The sequence below is a fragment of the Zonotrichia leucophrys genome, chromosome 3, assembly GCF_028769735.1.
Source record: "Zonotrichia leucophrys gambelii isolate GWCS_2022_RI chromosome 3, RI_Zleu_2.0, whole genome shotgun sequence".
Classification (NCBI taxonomy): Eukaryota; Metazoa; Chordata; class Aves; order Passeriformes; family Passerellidae; genus Zonotrichia; species Zonotrichia leucophrys.
The window spans coordinates 38,004,114-38,028,206 of record NC_088172.1 but is presented as its reverse complement, the minus strand read 5'-3'; the positions used below and the strand labels follow the sequence as shown (position 1 = coordinate 38,028,206).

The window sequence follows — 24,093 nt, the reverse complement described above, 5'->3', positions numbered from 1 at the left end:
AAAAAACGAGTGGACACAATCAGCTTTAAGACTTCTAATTTCTTACTTATGCATTTACAGAGTTCTTTGAAGGGATTAACAAACATGCATAAAAAAGACCCATTTGATATCACCCATGTGACTTTCCAGGAGACTTTTAACAAAGTCACTCACAAAAATCCTAGTGAAACTAAGGAGTCATGCTGTAAGGGAGAAGTTCCTGGTATAGATAAATGATTAGAGGATGTAAAACAGAGTAAATCAGCAGTTTCTGCAATGGTGGAAGATGACCAGTGGAATTCCCAAGGTTTTGTGCTGGGATCTGTTGTATTCAGTTTGTCCATAAACACAGAAAATGGGCAGCAACAGTGATAAGGAAGAATGTACTGATTTCACCATGATATTCAAAGTACATAAGATGAAGGTTGACTGAAAAGCTGAAAAAGAATTGTAGTCAGTTGGTAATAAAATGGCAGATGAAATTTAAATGCATTAATTTACACATTAAAGGATCTATGGAAAAGAACAAGGCAAACATATCTTTCTGTATAAAATTACAGCTTTTAAACCAACCATATCTACCTACAGAGCAATCTCAGAGTTAATGACAGAGTTTAATGACCACAGATCAAGAAAGCAAATAAAGTATTGGGAATTCTTGGGAAATAAATTAATGCAGGCACATATATCTACGATATAGCCACATCTTAAGTGCTGTGTTCTGGTTTCCTCCTTTCAAAAAAAAGAGACAGGAATCAGGATTGGAAAATGTTATGAGAAAAGCAACGTGGATACACCATGGCATGGAACAGTCTCTCTATCAGAAAGGGCAATGTAAGCAAGGACTCCTCAGCATGGAAAAGAGGTAACTTGAAGAGAGTAGGATAAACACTTAGAAAATCAAGGGAGGTGTGAAATGAACAGTGGGCTTCACCACATTTGCAATACAATAACCAGAAGGCATCAAATAAAGATAGTAAAGGCAAAATTCAAAACAGGCAAAAGGAATTGTTTGCTATACAACTCCTCATCAATAGATCTGTAAGACATTAAAAGTTTATATGGGGTAGAAGAGAAACTGTAGAATTTCATAGAAAAGAAGTCAGTTGAGGTTTATTTCATACACAGCTGGCTGAGGGTGTTTCCAAACTGGAAAGAGTTGGGGGTTTGGTAAGTACACACAGAAGTATCATACAAGCCTGCTCCATTTTTACTGTTCTCCAGACATCTGAATCTCACCATTGCTGAGTATCAAGAGCAGACTGGATGAACTGCTCATGTGATCCAATGTAATTATCATTTTGCTGAATAGGCAATTACTGCATCCAGTGATGTCAGATTCTTAAAAAAATACTTCCCAATTTCAAAATAAGGAACACCAAGGTGTAAGGGGATCTTTCTATACAAGAGGCATAAGATTGCTCCTATACAAATTTTAGTATCACACCCTGTGTTTGTGCTCTTAGGATTGAAAACAGACTCCTAACTGATAAAACATGACACAGAAGCTGGCAGGGCCCCAAAATGCCACCTAAGCTCAGGTAGTGCCTGACTTATTGACAGAAGCTACCGTCCGATTAGGCAATGTCTCTGTCCCAAAAGCACGGCCTGCTTGTGACTTGTGACATTAACCACAGCCTGAGAAAGTCACTCTTGATGCAGTTTATCTGGAAAGCTTAGAGATGATAATGATGTGGGGAAGTGGAACAGAACCCTGCTAGAAGATTTCTTGAGATGGGCAAAAGTCTACAATGCTGACTAGAAGCAGAATCATTCAAAGCTTATCCTGTGAGACAAAGAAATTACACAAACACTTCTGACAGTTTTGACAGCATGTAGCAACCACCAAGGATTTTTTTTGTTACTCCACACAAGTAAGATCCAAAGCCAACCATGAATGCATACTTCAGATGTGTGTAAAATCCCAATTGACTTCCCCAGTCCTGCCCTGAAGATTCAGCTTTTCCAGTCTTCTGTATTCCCCACCTAAGACTGCGACACATGGTACCAAGTCTTGCCAACTCAATTTCCCCAAAAGTCTGCCTCATAGAGTTGAATCATTACCCTTCCATTTCTTCTGACTCCTTCACCCAAGAGAGAAAATGAGCTGAGAAAAAAAGGGAAAACAGTTACAACTGCAGTGTGGAGCAAAGAACAGAGACTATTTGGGTTGCAACTGTGGAATTCAGTGTGCGGTGTGGGTGCAAGTCACTAAGCCTATTTCCAGTGCTCCCATTTTTACTTTCACAGTACTTAATTATTAGCTTTAAAGTCACAATTATGACAGCCCTTGAGAAAGTCTGAATGCCAGTTTTCCTCTATTTCTTCCCCTGTGTTTCTTACTGCTATGACTGCCACTAAAAAGCCTGATCCCACAAAATCTGCAACCTGAAAACTCAGAAACACACACACACACACACACACACACACACTTCCTTTTCTCACATATCACTTATTAGTCCTGAAGATTTTTAATGCTTTTATAATGATGATTTTTCCTTCTCTTTGATTCTTCCCACAGTAGACAATTTTACTCACACTGTTGTTAATTCATTTATTTTCAACACACACCAGCTCATACTGTAACTCATTAGTTGTCAACATTAAAAAAAAAAAGATTAGCAGTGCCAACTACACCTCAGGAAAAACATTTGCACTCCACACAGCTCAAGTGTTTATTACATACTACAGAAAAAGTGGTGCATTACATTATCTATGTTCTTTTTGTTTCTGCAGGGCTTCACTAAGCTTGACAACTGACAATTGCATGCTTGTTTCAAAACTGCAGTAAGACAATTATTCTGAAGACATTGCATATATAATCAACACAATGTAATAGCTAAGGTTTTTTCTAATACACAAGCTACTTCTTTACTCATTTGTATTTTGATAAAACAACTGACAATTTAACACAAAATGCAGAGCTAACCTTGTGAAGAAAGATGTATTTTAGGAACACATAATAGCCAAAAGAGAAGCTAAATTATGAATACTAAATAATAACAATTTGAGGTAGATATGAACCTACAATTCATTATGACACAAAGCCATTATCTCAGGAACCTAGAAAAGCTACCCTTAACATGACAGATTAAGTTTAGGAGAAAGGCTTTACTTAATTAAAGATCCTTAATCTCGGTTCCATAATTTGTTGAGTTTTAATTCAATGGTCACAAGGAAGAACAACTATAAATCTAGGAAAATATAATGCCTTTGACATTTTTCATGTTATTTACATAGCATTTACATAGCATTTTACTAAAGTGTCTCTGAAGACTAAGCTATGCAAGAGCAGTCTGAACCTAGAAATTATCAGATATGCTACAGCAGATATTTAGAAGAGAAACAACTTAATCTTTGTTCCTCTTCCATGTGCATTATCATAGAAAACAGGGATGCTGGTAAACAGGAAAGGAACAAATTATTTTTGTGTTTGGCAAGAGAAAGAATATTGTTCAGTATAGCCAATCCAGGTACCTTCATTAACTCCCTTCAATGATAGCAACCCAAAAGACCTCCTTCCAATAAATCCCCAAGAATTACTAACCCTGGGATAAACTGAACAGGATAACTAAATTATCTCAAACTAGTTTAGATGCTGACCAGCCAAGAAAGTTCCTTACTTTTAAGATGGATCTTAATGTAATTTAATATTATTAAAATCTCTGTTTTGAAGCCTTGTTCCACATTTGAACATCTATGCTTCAGATAAAAATTATTTTCTTCTTAAAACTTACCTGGCAATAGGGCTGAGTAATTTGCCCTACACAGGGCACTCCACTCTTACCAATGCATCAATCTGTAAGATTGGGATCCTGCACCGAGCTCTGAGTTTTATCTTCAGTAAATGTAAGAAAGATCACTGTGATACAGCAGGACAATACAGCAACACCCTTGGAGTTCTAATAAAGTTGGCAGCAACTATACTCAGAATTTTACTTCATGATACAAGGCATTTTGACAAAGTCTAAACATTTATTTTTACATGAACATCCCAAATGCAGTATTCCAGGCATGTGGTTTTCTCTGGTAAAGGAGAGATACATTTTGATATCTTATGTAGTTAGAGAGTATGGGAAGATGACTACAGTTAAAAAGATAATGGTATGGAAATGACAGGGAAAAACACAGTTGTACTCCCTGGATGAAACATGGTCAGCATATCTGACCTCCCACACACTAAGGGGGACCCAACGGAGGGTGGAGCAGAGTGGAGACATCATGGCCAGGCACTGTGTTGAAACCCTTGCAGAGGAGGGAACTCAGTGGTACCTTCTAGTTGATAAGCCCCATAGCAGCTGAAAACCAAGAGAGATAAAGGAAAATGTCCTGCTCTTGAATCAGCAACTGTTGTGAAATCATTCTGCTTGGACTAACGCATGTCCCCATCGCAAGGTTATCTCGGGTACTATCCTGAGATATCCAACCCCCAGTACAACCACCTCTCACAGACTAAGAGGTATGACCAAAGCCACTCAAGTTCCACCTAAACATAAAGAAATAGTATAAAAATGAGTTAAGAATGGACAGAAATGGGGGAAGACTCCACTGTAACTTCTGGGATTAGTCGACAAGCTGAATCTGTCTTCTCTGTCATAGGGACGCATACTGTGTAAGAAATGTAATCTCTACAATGCTGAATGATTGTGTCAGACCAGTATTATTATTATTATTATTATTATTATTATTATTATTATTATTATTATTATTATATAGAGCTTGTTAGTACATTGCTTTAAATTAGTATATTGATTTGAATATGTTTTTTGCAGTCTGCTACTATCACTGGCAAGTCTCAAACCTTAACCTTTCACAATTCTATTAATGAAGAGTGTCAGTCTGCAAACTGTTAATGCAGTCCTCCAAGGGCACTGCCCTCTGCCCAGAGTGGGTAAAGGAGGAGGAGGTTCCTCTGCTAGGTGTGTGACACTGAATAAATGAGTGGAACAGATCCAGTGGGACTGCTTAGTGAAGGGTCCCATAATGGGACACTGATAGATTGGTTGGGCACAAGGGTCATGGCTTTCCTGGGGCTCTGACAGACTAATTAAACACAAAGGGGTTGAGTAAATCTCCCCTTTTTACATGACAGCAAGGAATATATTTTCCTCTGCTTTCACATTGCTTAGCTCTAGAAAAGTCACACTTCTTTTGCAGCTGAGGAGGACAGGAGGAAGCCCAGCAATTTCCAACAATTAAATATTCAAATAGATTTTTGCTTTAAAAAATATTTCTTAAAACTAGGAAAAAAAATTAGGTACTCAAATGACTGTTTTTACACATGAATAGACAAGTTAATCAACTGTCCACTGTATTGCTTTGAATTTCTAATCTAAATTATTTCATTACAATTATTTACTATTTGGAAATGCTCTCAACCATTTAAAATTTTTATTTGGTAAATGCATAAAAGTAGGACACTGCAAACAAGCTTATACACAATAATACATAGACACATCAGAGGATTAATATATAAAAATCAAGAGATGAAAAACTGACCTGCTGCTTCTGGTATTTGTTTAGCAGGGCTAAAAATACAATGTAACATCTGGAGCAGTCTGCTAAAGCTGCACAGAAGTCATTGTAGGTAGAAAGTTTGCTGTAAAGAAAAAAAAATAAATGAACAAAAGTACTTTTTTCCCCAAAACATTTTTTAGAAAGTCACTTTTGATTCTCAGAGCTGTATTTTCCAACAAATGAAGTGAATGCCAATACTCTGACTTCTAGCAGAGGCATGTGCAGTTATATAAGAGCACAACAGAAGCCTAGCTATCCTTGGCACAGTGCATTACTGGAAGAAGCAAACATAAGGATCTTCCCAACCTGCTTGCCATATGGGCACAGTATGCTAACACCAGCACTTCTCAGAGCTAAAGGGGAGAATTGGAATTTCAAGATGATGGGTCCTTTCCTAGTGCACATCTAGCAGAGCCCAGCAACAGCGCTAAGAGACACATCTGTCACCAGCAAATACAGAGACTGTGCCTCCTTGCAGGCAGGACTTATCTCTGCACATTTCCTAACAGCTGCTCCAGTCCTACACTGCTCACCTTGCCCCTTGCCACAACAGGGAACTGGACATGCTTTGGTTACACCATAAAAATGCAATAACAGAACAAGCTAGGATAACATCTTACTTCTTATGTAGTCAAAACCACAAAAGATCTGTGTTGATGTTCAATTACAACTTATTACAGGAAGATTTACAGTCTTATTGAATAAATAATCTGAATAGATTGAACACATTCTCTATGAAGAAGTTGCCTAAAGTTGATTGAGACATTAATCATTCTGTATTACTAGAAGACAAAAAAAAAAATTAAAATCTGAACTCTTTCCTGCATAGTGTATATATATATATATATTTATTTTTTTTTTTTTTCTTGTGACTGCAATTTCCAGGAAGCTAATGAAATTGGTTTCTATGGCTAATTTGTATTCTTGGATCATGTAGTTCTAATCTTGAGGAAAAAAATTGAAGCAGCAGGACATTTTAAGTAAGGTAAGTTATTTTTTCTCCATATTGAATTCTATACCAAGTAAATGTCCTTATCAGAATTACAGTGTAAGTATCAATTACACCTTATTACAAACTCATTATCCCACTTTTCATGGCATTTTCCAAGTAAAAGAAATGCTCCCTCCTCAGAAGAACTAAATATGCTCAAAGTGCTATAATCACTGCAAGACCTCGATTTTAGGAACAAAACTAGAGACAGATGTGAACAAGGCAGCATGGAACTGGGGAAGCCATTCACATGCTTTACAGATAGCACAAACAGCAAAGGAGCAGATTTGCCTGGTTTCAGCTGTGGGGAAGAAGGAGTGCCAGCCCCTTATGTTGTCACTGTTCAAAGCACAACTCAACCTCATCCAGAGAGGAGAAGGTGATACATAATTTGGAGCATCGGAACAGGAGGAGAAATCTGTAATAAAATCTCATTGAACATAAAGCCACAGGCAACATGACTCAATGCAGTAACAAAGCAGCAATGGCAAATAATTCATCCAGCACATAATTCATAAATTGCACTTATAATCCCATTATTCCTGAAATTACCAACAGCTGATTTCACAACTTCTTCCAAATCCTTACATTGTTTGCAAGCCCATCTAGCACTGAATACTGCAAGCTGATGCTTGGTAACTGAAGACTTTTGACTGAGAAACTATTCAGACTACAAAATGATCTTTGTGCTGACTAACTCACACTGATCTCCCTCTAAAAAGCACAACTCGGGAAGCAGCCGTTGGCTGCTCATAAAACTGAGATTCTTTCAGCACTTCCATCTGCACACTCAAGCCCTGATCCCAGGGATTAATCTCCTCAAACACTCTGTAATTGCTCAAAACAATGAATACTGGTCACATTTTCCCTCTTGTGTATTTTATTTCACAATACACAGTTCCTTGTGTAATATCTCTCATTAAAAGAGAAAGTGGCCTAAACCAGGATTAATAAATACCTAATAATTTATACAGCTTTAAAATACAAGAAACGTCACTTTAAAAAACTCAATCAAAATCAGTGGGATCAAACAATGACACAATACAACAAAATATTTTTTCATGGGGATGATGAATCCAAGTCTGTACGGCTACAATTACACAATTCTGTAAGCATTAATAGAGACACAATTAACATACAATATCATTAAAAGATATTGTCATTAAAAGAGTTCAACATAAATCTTCCAATGTCAGCGCTTGGTCCTGCCTCCTTGGAGGGAGGGGGACGTGCCAGCGCACCGAGCTGTGTTCCCACGTACCTGAGGACGCTGACAATCCAGATGCACAGGTCCTTGTCGCCGCTGCGCTGCTCCAGCGCCACGCAGAGCTGGGGGACGGCAGCGCTGGGGCTGAGCTGGCGGCGCGCCTGGGCGCAGCTGGCCAGGATGCGCAGAGTGGCCGTCAGCTGCACACGGGGGTGGGACACTCATTAACCACGGGCACAGCACAGATCTCATCTCATCTACAGCACCTATGGCAGGCTGCGCGCCCCTTAGCATTCTGCAGCTAGGCATAACAATAAATAACACAGGAAACGTGCAGGCAGCAAGATGGTGTGTCTGGGATAACTGAAAATGTAAGACTGACACTGGTCCTTGCCTGCATGTCACCTCCTTCTATGAGGGACACAAGATCTTTCATGCTTTAAGATCTTGCATGTATACAGCCATGTACCAAGGGAATTAGGTGAAACCCTGTGTATGGTTAAAGTAATTTTTTGCATAATTCTTCAATAAATCTTTATATTTAAATCTTGAAAATATAATATATGCTTCGATGATAACTGCAAACGGCAAACACACAATCAGATTTATCCAATTAAAAATTAAAAGTTAATCATGATAAAAGAAATCCACTGTATGAACAAAATTTAAAAGAAAAGCTTAAGTGCCCAGGTCTATTTGAAGAAACCAAAATATTTTCAGATGATACTGTTCTATTTCAAGGAGCTTAAAGCATAATCTAACTCCGGTAGATGAACAAACGCATCACCTACTGCATATTTTGAAATATTTTGATTCTCTTCCAAGGCAAGAGTATTCAAATGACAAGGTCAGACAGGCCATGACATTTAAGTTAATTTTGATCTAATCCAGAATTTACTACAAAATGAATATGAAGTCATTCAATCTTATGCGGATATGGGAATTCTTCAAAGTTTTCTTATTCAGAGTGAAGTTATTAACTTCAATTTGGTTTTGAATGGAGTTTGATAAGGCACAAAAACTATCTGTTCAAATTGTTTCTTATCACAAAAAACTCTGGAAATTAAGCAATTTATCACTAAATTGGATTGCTTATCCAATGATATGTAATTGCTAATTTTAAAGAAAAACTCTTGACAAAGAGCAGGTTAAGATGTTGTGTTTCAGCTTCTGCACATAGGACTCTAGGCATATTCTGTCCATTCTCCAGCAGCTTCCAAATTTGCTGTCCTACTTCAACAAATCTGACAGCAGAGAACAAATCTTCAGCAACCCCATGATGCTCCGTAATGGAGAAACTGGAGGTGCAACATGTCAAAATGGAGAAGCAAGGCATAGAGGGAAAAAAATATGTGGTCATGCAGTAAGTGAATGGATTTAACTTCAGCACTAAAAATGCAATTTATACTGTATTCATAATACAGAGAATCTGAACCTACAGAAGCCATTTGCTTCATATCACTCATATTTTAAGAAGACACCTGGGACTTTTTATTATTTTAACTCAACAACTGCAAAAGAAATTTCCAGATGCATATTCCTTCTCATGTCATGATGCTTCAAAAATCAACACAATACTGGAGATACATTTTAATAAATATATTCTGATCAAATACTTTACTTTTCAAAAGTTGTGTTAGAAAAAGTCTTGTCACATGGAATAGAGACAGGTGACTCCATTAAGTGCTTACATACAAGATGTTCACAATCAGCCTAGGATGATATTTTTTGAATTCTGGCTAAGCTTCAATTGACACAATAAAGGAAATTAAGGATACGCCACATATTAAAAGTGTTGTTCAAATGCAGACAAGAGCTTTCACTGCAGCAAAGAGACTTACATATTGGATAATGAGGAAAAAATTCAATAGATGATGGTACAGAGGTCTCCAAAAAGAGAGTAAGATTTTTCAATGCTTGATACAGTTAGATGGTTCAAAATCCTCAAGTAGTAAATTCTATCAAGAGCAACCTTCAGACAAAGACAGATTGGAAAGGAAAAGCAATGCAAAATAACATATACACTTAAATGTGCAAGAAAACAGCATTCAGCACTTCACAGAAGTATATATCCATAAAACACAGTTAATGCGCAACTGAAACTCAAAGAGTTTGAAAAATAATAGAAGCTAGCCAGACAGCAGCTGAATTCTAGAGATCCTGTGATTGCTTCAAGCAGACCCCATGTTTCAGGGAGAAATGCATAACAAATATCTTTAGCAACCCCCACCAGTCCTAAACCTTATGTTGCCATATGAAAGATCAAATTCACCCAAACAGAAAATTTAACTGCTGACAAATGCTATTTTTAAAGAAGAAGACATTTAAGTGATTTTCAGTTAAGGAACTGGGAATACTTATTAAGTCTTGACAGTGACTCTTTAAAAATCTTGGGTTTTGAGTAAGCATTACTGTATTTTGTATAAATATTAACAGACTTTTAGGTTAAGCAACATAAAATTAATCAAAGTTGACCCTGATTTCATGCCCTCTATTAAGGGAAAAAAAATAATACTAACATTTTTATTCTGGTATTGTATGACTTCTACAAAAAAAGCATAGTGGAAGAACGAAGAAACCAGATAGGGACTTTATTCCCACAAAAAGGATCTAGCAAGATTATGTATAACACTGCCATCTGGTGATTGTGCAATTATAAAGAATGAAGAGCTGGTCCCAAGTAAATGGGATACTTCAGTTACCAAGGTTAAGAGATAGCAGAGCTTCCTTCAGAGACCACTGTGACTATTTAAAGTGTTTTTCTCCTCCAATATAGTTTGCTTTCTATCACTGAAGGCATTCTTTCTGTACATCACCTATTTGATCTGTTGCTACAAGACGCAGTATGCTATGAAAACTTTATTCTGAAGACATGGATCACAGAAGAAACTTTCTTCAACCATCCCTAAAACAGAACTGCTCGTTCATCTGTCTGTGATGAACTGATCAATTAACTCACATGAAGGAAGTAGTGGATTTGTTGAAGGAACCAATATGAGAAAGTCACACAGGAATTCCATAGAAGTAGGAATCACTACTTTTCTCCCAAGAGGAAGAAAACCGAAGTATCTGTACTATTATAGAAGAGAACACAAACAAGTGAAAGAGCAATCTCAATAAGAGACAGCTGTCAGTACTGACCTCTCCACAAAACACTCAAGAACTTCTTAGAAACAGCCAGTCTATTCAAACAGTACAAAAGGAGTTTTGCTATACTTCCATTTGTACTGAAAAAAGCAGAGATATGAGGGATTTTTTAAAGAAAGCATAAAATACAACACTTTCTTTTTAGATATTTGCAAACTAAACCCTTGATTAAAAAAACCCTAGATTTATTCCAGGCAAATAATGGAAGAAAAACATTCCTGCAAAGTTGTAAGGAATATCAGGCAGATAGTCAAAATCCTGGAAATAAACTGATTAGTTTTATTACTAAGATTTTAAAAATCAGACCAAAATCACCAATAGTAATGTGATGATGTAGGCTATCTGTTTTCTCATATAATTTCAAGAAGTATAAAATCTTGTGCTTATAATTAAGTAGTGAATTAAAGAAATTTGGCATAATTAGCTGACAAACCCAGTGCAAAAGCTACCTCAGAAAATTATCCAATGTATTTTCCTATAAAGTACCTGAAAGTTCACAATTCAACCACTTGCTAAACATTATGTCAGTAACTTCCAAACAAATGCCTGGAATCTACCGGGCAAATCCTTGGTATATACAATATCCATCCCACAGTGTTTCTAAAATACATGGGTTTAAAAAGTTTTAGGGACAAGGATTAGTTTTCATAGCCACCATTTATCAAGGTGCTTTGTATTTGAAAATAGTTTTGAGCCTGCTGCCTTCAAAAGATTCAAAAAGTGTTTGGTTTTGCAACGACTTTTTCCTTATATTACAGTTCTTCAAAAACATTTTGTCAAAGAAACACAGCTGTATTTCCCTACACATTTTTAAAATGCATTATTCTTGTAATAAAATGAGTTGTTTTTGTAATAAAAAAGATTTTTGTAATCTCCTAGAGTATTGCAGAACCAGCTTGTATTTATTATTTCAGTTTCAAGAATTTAGATAGAGAATATATTTTTATCTGTTTACTACAGTATCCAGAATATTGTCAGCACAATAAAGCAGTAATGAGAAACTGGTTTATTAGGTACAAAAATATTTATAAAAATATTTCTATTAACTTCAGAATTTGTAAAGCCTTTAAAACTGATTACACACAAACATCTGTGGTAATTACATTAGGTCCTGAACAACTTCATTTAACTTCTTAAAAATAAGTCCATTGAAATATAAGTACAACTCTGTCAGTAGCACACAGGGTTAGCTTATCTCCTCTAATTAAATTTTTAATTTGTCCCTGAAGTACATACTTTTAGAAATAAAAGTAAATGCTAACCTGGACTAATAAGAGGCCCAGCTTGGAGAAATATGTGTCATGTTCTTTTATGTTATTAATCTGCTTCATTAATTCCAGAAACATTTCAATAGCTCCTTTGCTGACCATTTTTAAACGGAGTGCTTCCTTTTCAGACATGACTTTTAGAGCTGCCATGCAATAGATAAGAGCTTCATGGTTTTTTTGTAGATCTTCATTCCACAGAACCTGCAACAAATAATCTAAAAGGAAAATCATCATTCAGAAAGTCTAATAGTAAAATTTATATTTGATACAATCAAGTCATTAAAGAGATTAGCAACTGGAAAACACCCTCAGACTGAACTCTTACATTTCTAATAAGTGGGCTAGAAAAATTGGATATTTGGACTGAAACCAAGAAACAATTATTGATGAATGAGGGAATGGGCCCGACTTTTGTTCTCCTAGACTTCAAGAACCAATGTAAGCTGTAAACACATAGCAGGAATCATTGAAATTCTCAGTCAAGATTTGCAAAAGTGATTGTGTGTGCCTGGAATTTTGTGTACTTCCCACTACTTCATTAAAAATCAAATGTCTTAAAGCATCTCAAACGGAGCACTAAAAGGCACAATTCAACTCTCACATTTGAAATCTGTTCATAGTCTTTTTAGATTTACTTTTTATGTAGGTAAAGTTGACATAGAAGTTTTGTTTTGTGCAACCACTGTCAGACATCTGAAATGCTCAAATTTACAGTCAACACATGGCCAAGGTATCTTTTGCAATCAAATTGAGACATTCTGAATTTAGTGGGTATCTTAAACAAATGAGTAATCCTAACCAACATTATACTTTTAAACTTCTAATAACTGATTCAAAGAGATATTTATTTATTTATTTCTGCTTCCTATTTGGTTCCAGTTGAATAAAAACATTTTCCTATATCATTAAACTGAAGTTGTAGGAAATGGTGTGTTTGTGTATATATGTATGTATATATATATATATATACATATATATATGAATGAAGTACACACTCTAGGTTCTTGTCCAAACTCCCACCCTCACCAATTACATCACTTGGGTTGTGGCAATGTGAGAACTCAGTTTCAGGTTCCTGCTCTGCACAGTATCAAACAAGGTCTTGAACAGTAGCTGTCTATTCTGGGATGAAGGATTAATTTATTTCTTCTACTGGACCTGCTGTACTGCACATAAACAGTTCACAAGGACAGAAGAGGAAAAAAAAAATTGAATCTATAACCCAGTGACTGTAACAGGGATCTGGGCAGTTGTGATGATAGGCCAGGGTCACGTCTACTTCTGGGACAAGGTTGGTCCAAAACACAAAGAGCAAATAACCAAATAAAACAAAACCTACCAATGCTCTTTCCTTCACTAGTTTTTAAAATACAGGGAAAGATGAGCAAGTGAAAGAAAAGTGAATGAGGATGGAAATAAGAAAAATGTGACTTGTTCAAATGCTGTGTATGATGCTGATCTCTACAAAACTGTACTTTTCTGTATCCAAAGTCAATCCTGTTCTGTTTCCTGTGAGTCCTTTCCTTGCCACCTGAAAGGCATGTCTTCATTTCTGACAACAACTGTGTGCTAAACTTTAAGACCATGAACACTCTCAACTATTTAAGCAAATACACATACATGCCTTAACCAATACAGATGCAATAACTCCTTGCAAGATCAAGGCCTACATTGATAAAACACACTAAGGTTTTAACGGAAGGAATGACTTTCAATCAATACTGAGTATCATTTGCACACTTTCACTTTCTTCATATTTCTCATATTTGCAAGGGGTGGGTGAGTGTGCATGACACAAGCACTGTTAAAAACACAAAAGATCTTAGAGCCATTGCTGACAGCTCTGCAAAACCTTTGGCTCAATGTGAAGCAGCAGCTACAAAAAAATATAAGAAAACCAATGACTATTCTCAAGATCCTCTCTGATGATGGCCAACACCACAGTCAGCATTATCTCATTTCTATAAATTTGGTGCAGACACAGCTTGAATTCTATAGATAGTTTTGTTCCATAAATCTCAAGAAGGATCCACTGGAGTTTGAGAAGGTACAGAGAAGGACTTCTAAAACAAGTGAATGACACAATATCTGCTCAAAGAGCTAAGAGGCTGAGATGCCTCAATCTTGAAAAGAAGAAGACAGAGATATGTGATAGGACTGCCTTTTAAAAAATCCTCAAGGTGAAAGGTAAACTGACTGTACAAACTCTTATAAATCCTGCAAGACTACAAGCAGGGGGATAAAGAAAAATGTATAGATTTAAAATAGCACACAGAGAATTTCTGGAAATTGTTCTATGACATCATAGAGGGAGACAGAATCAGAAAATCCAAAAAGGCAAACGAATGAACAAAAGACACAGAAACTAAAAAGGGATTAGGCAGGGATGCACCTTCCAATGTCCCTAACAGAACAGAGAAGTTCTGGATGCTGGAGTAGTGCCGGGTAAACAGATCACAGAAAACACACAGGCTCCTGTGCTCCCCCTAAACAGCATTCCTCATCCTCATCACTACTTAGACACAGAATACTGGACTAGACCAAACATCAGTTTGACCTAGGCAGGCAATTTTTAGTCTTTATTCAGAATTTTTAATTCTGAAAATGTTTTTTCAAAGACAAACAACGTTAACTGTTGAATTTCAACATCTAACTTAAAGATGAGAAAGAATACATACCCAACAATGTATCATTTTGAATGATGAAATAATTGTTTTCATTCCTACAAATTTTAAATGCTAGCTTGCAAACACTAACAAGATTTTTTCCATCTACTTTCATCTGCAAAGAAATTGAAAGACATAAAATCACAACTAAGATCTGCATACAAAAACACATCTAACATTCTACAAGTTCAGACACCATGGCACACCTGTATTCTCACACAACTATTAATTTAGACTTAAATCCTAACAATACATTAAAACAAACTGAAGATATATGCAGAATTAAAGGAAATTGAAATAACCTGAAACTCAGGTATTTTAAACTCTGTTTAGCAAACTGTGTTGGCTTTAAAATAACAGTTTTAAACATTTAATGTATTAATATAAACAGGTAGTAGATCAATAACTTGCAGGATTTTTTCTACAATTCACTTACAAAGTAATTCTGTATGGAAATCAGTGGTTTGGCATCTATGGCCCTACCAACAAAGACCTCCAGTACAACAGTACATGTCATAATGAAATTTACTCTCAGCTATCAAAAAACATGATCTTATGATGAGAGACTGTGAAAGGGAAGGAAGGGTGGCAAAAATATGATGACATCTCTCTTCCTTTTCTCTACACTTCAAGGGTAATTTCTTCTAGGTTCATGCTTTTTGGAAGATTACACAGAAAAATGTCTGTAAAGGAACCTTTCTTTTTAATAAGTACCACTTAACATCTCTGTGGTATCTGAGTATGTAAGTGTATCTTCTCAATACCATAACTTACACTGCCTTATAGGAGAACACGACTCCCTCAACACACATACACATTGCCCACATGCCTACAACACAATGTTAGTGGGCATCCTTCCACCAGTGACTGTCCATACATGCTTTGCAGAACAAAGAAGTTCTGAAGCACAACATTTAATTGAGAGTTTTAACCAGAAATATTAATGCAAAAGATTATTTACATTCACTCACCTTCAAAAAAAGCCCCTCCACTTTGGTATTTTCAGAACAAGATCAAGATATTTTTCAAAAACAAAGCCTCATTTCCATGTGTACATTTTATAATCATTGGGTTTTTTAACTCCCTGCACATGTACCCCTGTTTAGAACACTGTATCTTTTCCATGCCTATACAATATTCCTGCCACCATACACCAACTATTCTATTTTGTGCCCCTCCTTCCTCCCCCAGATGTAACTTCTCTACAGATAATAAGCTACAAGTGCTGATGTAGATGGACAGCAGACTAGTATCCCTGAGGAAGCAAACTACTTAGGAAAGAGTTAGTTTAGACATAGTTTACAAGTATGAAATGAAAAATTAAGTGCAAGTTGTAATTCATGATTTTGAGTTTTGCATTTTACCAAAGAGCATTTCAAAACACTTACAGCCAGAATAATCTTTGCCAGCTTCAGGGAAAGTGGATCTGAATCAATGTCTACAAGTTTATATAACGTCTTCAGAAGGATGTTTCTTCTTTTAAATCTCTTTCCAAGCATATTTCCATCACCCAATGCCTGATGGAGCTTGGTACAAGCTAGACAAAGGTGTTCTATATTGTCTTCTCCTTGAAGGGTGTAGGAAAGGAGAGAAAAAAAACCTAATTATCAGTGCCACTTTATCCAGAGCATCTCAATACATGAAGACACAGAAGAACAAAATAAATAACAGGCTGCACAACAACAAAAATGAGACACCAAATAAATGTCTTCACATGCTAATGTGATACCCAGAAATAATTTTATTCTGCTTTGTCAAAAAAAGGAGACTCAAGCTGAGAAATCATTTAGCCAAAATAATACCTACAGCTAAAATCAAACTCACCTTTGATGCTTAATAATCAGATTGACCAAATATCTACCAGGAAACTCTGTCTCTGAGAACATTCTTTAAAGCACTCCACCAAACATTAGATGTGTAAAAGGGATCATTAATGAGCATTTTTCTCCCCATATACCTGAGTTTATATGTCAAACCTTGCTGGGATTAAAAAAAGTGAATGTAAAAACTTGCTAGAACTCTTCAATATAGAGGTACAAGACATATTTGAGTGGAATGTTGTCCTATTGACAAAAAACTGATCTAGTTCCTCACTCAAGTCCCTGAGACTCTGTTTAAAATATACAAAAATAAAACAGAATTGCAAAAACTGCATCTCAACACAATGGAATCACGAATATGTTTACAGAGAAAAGGAGAAGTCTTGTCTATTTTTAAAATTGAACAGTTAGATTTTTTAAAAGATTTTCTTACATTTGCCTTTGTCCATAAGGTGAGACTTATAAAGCCCCATGTAAATCCACATGAACTGGCAGTATAACCTCTGCATTTAATAAGGGTGCACTTCACAGCTGAAATAAAGTCATATTCAAGGAGGCAAAGCACTTTTGATGAAACATGTCTGAGGCCCCTACCCTGTAGGCAGATTCAAGGACTGATCTCTCAGGATGAGAAGTGCCTGGAAGCTCTCAAGTCACAATCATCACACTCAAGGAACAGCAATGACTATTCCATTTCTACTCCCATCATGAAGAAAATTTAACAAAATTTAGCATGATTCTAAATGCTCTGCTTCAGTAAGCTGTTAAACAGGAGTGCCAAGGAACCAAAACTGAAAGGTCTTACACTCCATTTCATCAAAATTAACAACAAAAATTATTCATCACTCATCCCATGGGGCATTTTAAAGCTTAACCTCCTGAGTATTAGAAGGTAACAAAATTAATTATTTGTTCCTCTAGAAAAAGAGACTTTAAGGGGTTTTTTTTGTCACATTATAAACAACTCAAGCACATCATATTCAGAAGAATTTAGGCAATAAATAAGTTCCAGGTTAACTCCAGATTTGTTTTTGCATGGAAAGACTTCTGCAAATACTTCTGCATCAGGAAGGTGAAGAAAAAGGCTTCTCTATTAATATATGAAATAAATGTGACCTAGGTTCATGTGCAGGGAATTAGCTAAAAGGTACAATGCAATTGACTGTACACAAAATTAAAAAATATTAAATTAGCAACAGAAACACTCAAAGCATCTCAATTATGGAATTCTAGTATTCATAAGAATTATGCAGTAAACAGTCTAAAGAAAGCAATATATCACACAGTTGCAGGAGGCAATGATGCAATTCAGTTACAATTTGTGTTAATATTCAAGAAGTAGCAAAACTCAGGTCTTAATGTATATATATGTAGTACTACATTCAATCAGCTGGTGAGAAGGTATCATTAGATAATGTCATCTATTATTAGATAAAACAGGCCATAATCAGGTTCTTATAAAAGCTAGAAAAACCCCAATACACTAACCAAATCAAGTGAAGACTGAGGAAAAGGGGCATGAAAACCGATTTTCCTTAGCTACATTCATGACAAGGGAAAGACATGATTAGATTTTACCTCTAAATTTTATTTTGCTTACAAATAAAGAACACCTCACCATGCAAAACTGTTAACTCAGTGGCTGATATTTGACAATCTTGGCATTAAGCAAGGAAAATGCGAAGTTACATAGTTGTTTTCAAATTTCCTGATCACTGTTTTCTATACATCAGTGACAGACGTGGGAATGAGAATCCTGTCTTTTTTTAAACAATTACAAATATTGGGAATCACTTAGCAGTGTACAGGTGTTTCATACTCATGAACATCTGTAAAACTATGCAAAAAAAGTTCTAATCTGTACCATGCTATCACAAACACTCCTAAAGATCCTGTAAAACAGAATTACTTGTAAAAACAAATCTATTTTCTATATTCTTATCATTCAAATAAATACAGTGTCTAGAGAAGGCAACTGAACAACTTTTTCAATGCAAAATGGATTCCAGAGTTTAACCTTTCAAACTATACTTAATTTACTCAATTTTGCTTCAGTATTTTGAGTCATTACCTACTTTTCTGGCACATCTAACACTTTATTCAAAAGTGGAAATTTTCATTAAGATTTCCTTAGTTTTTTAAAATGGATTGAGACCTTCAATACAGTCTATGGTTAAAGCAGTGAATTGTGCAGTACTTATTCTAAAAATTATTAGCTCAACGCTGACTGCTAAGCTTGCAGAGCTATGCTGTCTAAAATAAGGTAATTAATCAGACAAGGTTCACACTAAACCAGTTCTGGAGTTTTTTACAGGATCACAGAATGGGTGAAGTTGGAAATGACCTCTGAAAGTCATCTGGTACATCCCCTGTGCTCAAGCAGGGCCACCTAGACGGCCCAGGCCAGTTTTACACTGTGAAGTAACTGAACATATGGAAGCATAAAAGGCCACATACTCCAATTACTGTTATTATTTTGTAGTAAACAAAAATGAATCCCATGCTTCCTGCAAGAAACAGTACAGAAAACACACCCTTTCAGAGCAGTGTTACCCACTTTTTTCCAGTTCACGCAGAATTGGTAGAATCCTTGTATGCCAAAAGAAATCTTCCTCTTCCCATTCATTTATTCTTGTTTCATCCTTTAAGTCTTCAAAATACATTCAAAACAAAAGCACACATTCAGTGAAGGTTTCACTTTCTACAATAATAAATAACTACAAATACTTTATTCATTAGTCAGAAAAAAATCTAAAAATGTCACATTTTGCTATATTCTGGGTTATTCTATGAATTAAAGATTTTCTTTCTATTTACATGTTCTTAAAAACGAACATTTCAAACAAAACTAGATGGATAAGTGGTTTGATACGTAAAGCTGTATTGTAAAGCTTTTGTTTGCTGACATTAATGGTTCATTTGATCACTGAATTGGAGGGTAATGACTACTTAAACATCAAAGTGTCCTACTACTTCTCAGCTCTGTGTTCACGTGACAGCTTATTATTTGTTCAAAAAAAATGCATACTAGAGACAATTCTCTAGGATTGCAGAATTTTATCTAGTACATATGCATGACATAACACTAAGCTTGATTAACTGACTGGTCAGTCAGGGAAAAGTCCTGTTAGCTATTACATCCTGTTAGCAATTCTAACTACTTCATGCAATTAGTTTTGCAAACTTTATGACTAAACTTTTATAAAATGTATGTTTATTCCTATTCTTCATTGCATTCAGCAGTTTGTAACACGGCAACCCCTGAAATGAGTAGTAAACTATAGATATGTGAAAGATATTTTGCCTCCAAAAAAACATGTCAGAAATCTTGAAGAAAACCAACTCCCACTGTTCTTGGCCGCTCTCAGCCAAATATTCCCGTGACTCAGGAAAAGCTACTTTCCATTATCAGAAACCTTGTTTACTTCACAAAGGGAGTTTTAAAAAATATTTAACCTTTTTTTACTTGGCTTCAAAAACAAAATACCAAAAAAAATTGTATCACAGACATGAAGGCAAAAGTTGGCAGACCTGAAAACCAGTGGACTAGAATTTTTCTGGGAACAAGACTGGGAGCATGGATCTGTTTTCAGATTGGACAAGGAAGATGGTGAAAACACAGTTTATTAAAAAATGAAATCAAGGATTCACTTTCATATGGATGCAGTATCACTGGGAATTATTCTGACATGCTGAACATCCTTTACACCTCCACCTAGTATTTTGTGAAGTGACAAAATTCTGGCCTTGGCCATTGGGCCACTACAGATGGAGAGCCAGAGCTTCTGCGAAACTGAAGATGTCAAGGATCTAACAGTTGCTTACAAGGTACATGTAGGCATATGTTCGGAGTTCAAGATTGGGTTAAGCTCTTTATCTTGCAGGCAAGCAAAGTTGTTATAAAAACAGGGTCTGGTTTGTTGATTTGTTTTTACTTTGAGGTTTTTTAAATAGGGAAATAAAAGCCACACAACTCTACTAAATAAGAAAGCCATTAAGACTGGATTATACACATTTCTTTAAGTCATAGATTTGTCTGAAAATGTCTCCTGTTGTTCATTACTAGCTCTTGCATTTAAAGGACAATGTGAATTCCTAACAGAAATATGAAGGAACACAAAAACTACTATACTACCTGAGAACACCAATAATAAGAGGTTTGCATCACAAGAACAGTATCTCAGACCTTAAAAGAGTGACAGTGTACTGGCATTACTTGGAACAGTAAAACAATTTAAAACTTTGTATTTTAAAAACTTGCCCTTTAGAAAATAACCAAAAGACTAGTTTTTTGGTCTATATTAACTGTCTACCTACATCTTACACACAATTAATCTATCAAATATACCTATTTCAAAAGATTAAAAAGTAATACACTACATTTGATATATACATATTATATATAAGTGCATATTATTAGCAAATATTATTCTTATTATTTTGCATGGCATTTTTATTTTCAAGATCAAATGAGCTGACCATCTTATTTAAATTGATGAGTAGCATAATTCATAAAACACTATGCAGTGTTTGCAATGAAGTGAAAATTCTGCTCTGGACAATGTAAAAGTACAGCTGAAATAAGAACACTACAGCAGTGTGCACACTTCCTTCCTGCCACAAAACCCACATATTGACTCAATTATTTCTTTTATTTTCTATCTGTAGCTTCCTCTCCTAAACTGAAAGATGGAACTGACTTTTTAACTACACATATACTTAACTTCATTAGTCAAGAAATAGAAAACTTTGGGCATGCATTTGCAGATAGAGACAAACTTCTCACTTTTAAGAAATTTACCAAATCCATTTAATTTTCAGTTCAGAATGAAAAGGACAGATGCTTTTTTGTACTGCTCTGCTTCACTTGTCTCATATTCATCAGAAGAATACAGCAAACTGAAAGTCATAATGGCATAATTTAAAAAAAATAATTATACCTTATATCTAAATAAGTTATCTCTTATATCTAAATTTAATTATCTCTTATACCTAAATAAAAAAGAAGATAATCAGCTTTTACTAAACAAGTGAGAATGACCAGACAATACACGACTCTAAAGTAAAGCAACATTACTAAATTGTGTCTCAGTCCTGGGAGATTTTTTAAGCTGCTGATGAAAAGTTAGGGTACCAGCTACATTTAAAATATTGCAGAAGCTGTCCAGAACTTTCTAATAGAGCAAACCACAATTCAACAGAAAAAATAGTCAAGGCAAAAAAATGCAGCAAGTTCAAGTTGGTTGTCTCCGTTTTTCATAGGTCTTAACTGCTGCTTTGCATTCTGGTCAAAAAAAAAAAATCACTAATCAGTCTACATTTATTGGTTGCTGTTTTTAGCATGTAAATACAAGAGCCTTAGCAACACTGAGCTTTGAAAAGCTGAGTACTGCCTGACTTATAATGTTTAGCCTTTGCACTGAATACTGAGTGGCCATGAATAGATCAATATTAAAACATTCTACCTCCTCTCTAAAATGTCAAAGCATAAACACAATTCATATCAGAAAATAGAAATAATTTGTAAATGAACACGCCACCCAGAATCCCATTGTAGAGAAGAAATGATGGAGAATTCCTGGTGCCATCCCCTTCTTTACTGTGGGACAAAAGATGAAGCAGGCACAAACTAAGGAAGCTACATAATGTTAAAAAAGTAGACTTAAAAAGAAACAATCCTAAAAACACACTTTATATTTTCAGTAACACCAATAAAATAGCACAAACAAATTAAAAGGCTTGTAAGTGTACTAACTTGCATGACATGGTAAATACTCTCTGCTCCTCAGAAAGAAATAAGAGCAGAGCACAGTACAGCTTTTGCCAGAATGATCTAGAACAATAGAATTTCTCATTTCCAGAAAAATAGTAATAAAGCACAATAATAGCACAGTAGAAAGTTCAGGTTTCCATACCAGACTATCAAATACGCACTTGTGATGTATGAAATGTGCCAGCTATGAGGAAATATTATTAAAGTCTGTTATGTAAAATTAGCAAAATGCATCCCTACAGAGCAATCCAAAATCTGTTTCTTCAGATAATACAGGCTGGCATAATTTTATTAGTTTCTGTGCAACTGTGACAGATTACAAAAACTGATGGGCAAATAAGGTATTAATGGATTGGCAGATTCTTAAGCCTAGATATGGAAAAAGCAAATAGAAAATACCAAGAGATATTCAGAGTGAAGATCTCTTGAATATTGTTTCTCTTCACTAAGAACAGTAAGAAAATCCAATATATCTAGAAAACCAAAAAATATTGTTCAGTCAATAAGAACAATACTGGCAAATCACAAGAATTACATTAATTCTATTTGACTTCATTTCACATTTTTTGAATGGAGATGAAATCCCTTGTACCTGTTACTCTTCTCTTCTGGCCTGAAGTCCTCAGCTGTGATGACTTTTTGCCAGGCTCTTCTATCTGATCACTAAAAGATGCAGTATGAACACACAAAAGCATTATCAGAAAATTGTGCTCAAAATGCTTGCTCTTTCACATGCATTGAGTTGTGCATATTAATAACTAATTGGAAAAGATGATGTTATTTTACTAAGTTAGTAAGTTCGCTGTTCATTAAAAGTTACATGTAAATACAACCTCCGCCCATATGTATTACAGAAAGCTCCTTCAGAAATACTGACATATTCACACCACAAGAGGTCACCATTATGGAAGACAAAAACGAAGCACTTCTGCTAGCTCAATAAAATGAAAGATGAACCAAACTAAATTCAGAAAGAGACGATTTCTATTTTACCATCAGCTTCATTAAATTAATAAAACTCAATTACCTTAAAAATGTAAGTTCATCCATTCACAAGGACAGGGGTTTTTTTTCTGACAGGATTATCGCTTTTATAGTATTTAACGAGATCTTTCAAAGAAACAAACACCTGAGTAACCTTTAAAGTATATATTAGAATTTCTGGGTGTGCCAGTGAATTATTGCTGTGTAGTGATCACTAGTTCTGTCAGTAGAACAACAGGTATGTTGCCATTTCTATTGTTTTACAAAGTAATGCTATAATTCCTGCTGATTTTATGGTCAGTCTTTCTTTGGACAGAGGAAACTACTACATACATCTATAATAAATTTATTTATTTATTCTAAATAAATAGTTTGCCTAGCTACACTGATCTAAAAGAAATATACAAGATGTAGACTCCCTGCTATCAAACTGGAATCTTTTCTCCAGTACTAAAGAGGAAAGACTTAATCTATGTTTTCTACTCTCAATGTATGTTTAATTTAACACTTCTTATTCCATTTAAAGTTCATGTACCAACACAACCTAATCTCCCGAACTCCATTCTAAAGATGACAGTAGTGTGCTAGCAATGTTATTTCATTTTTTTTAACCAGGTCATTTAGTTATTCTAAGGCTTAAAACTAAACTGTTGTTTAAGTAGTTTGCTGGTTTTGGTGCCTAAACCCTGTCTGTCAGTCCAGACAGAAGACGTAAGTTATCCTATCAACAGATGGAGACAA

At 35.4% G+C, this 24,093-nt stretch overlaps 1 protein-coding gene across 12 annotated transcripts in view; it reads right to left on the bottom strand.

Moving 5' to 3' along the window:
- The window catches only part of ARMC2 (armadillo repeat containing 2), a 68,983-nt gene that overhangs the window by 25,996 nt on the left and 18,894 nt on the right, over window positions 1-24,093 (bottom strand). For 10 of the 12 annotated variants that reach the window (XR_010439523.1, XR_010439522.1, XM_064707847.1 and 7 more), the window contains 7 exons: window positions 22,961-23,031; window positions 19,153-19,245; window positions 16,164-16,342; window positions 14,788-14,890; window positions 12,104-12,324; window positions 7,749-7,894; window positions 5,479-5,578 (listed from right to left, as the gene is read on the bottom strand). Coding sequence is in view for 10 of the 12 variants with exons in the window: in XM_064707847.1 (XP_064563917.1) it covers window positions 5,479-5,578; window positions 7,749-7,894; window positions 12,104-12,324; window positions 14,788-14,890; window positions 16,164-16,342; window positions 19,153-19,245; window positions 22,961-23,031 (913 nt within the window). In the remaining 2 variants the exon portion in view is untranslated. The remainder of the gene's footprint in view (window positions 1-5,478; window positions 5,579-7,748; window positions 7,895-12,103; window positions 12,325-14,787; window positions 14,891-16,163; window positions 16,343-19,152; window positions 19,246-22,960; window positions 23,032-24,093) is intronic. The other 2 variants (XM_064707851.1, XM_064707853.1) reach the window with 1 other exon arrangement.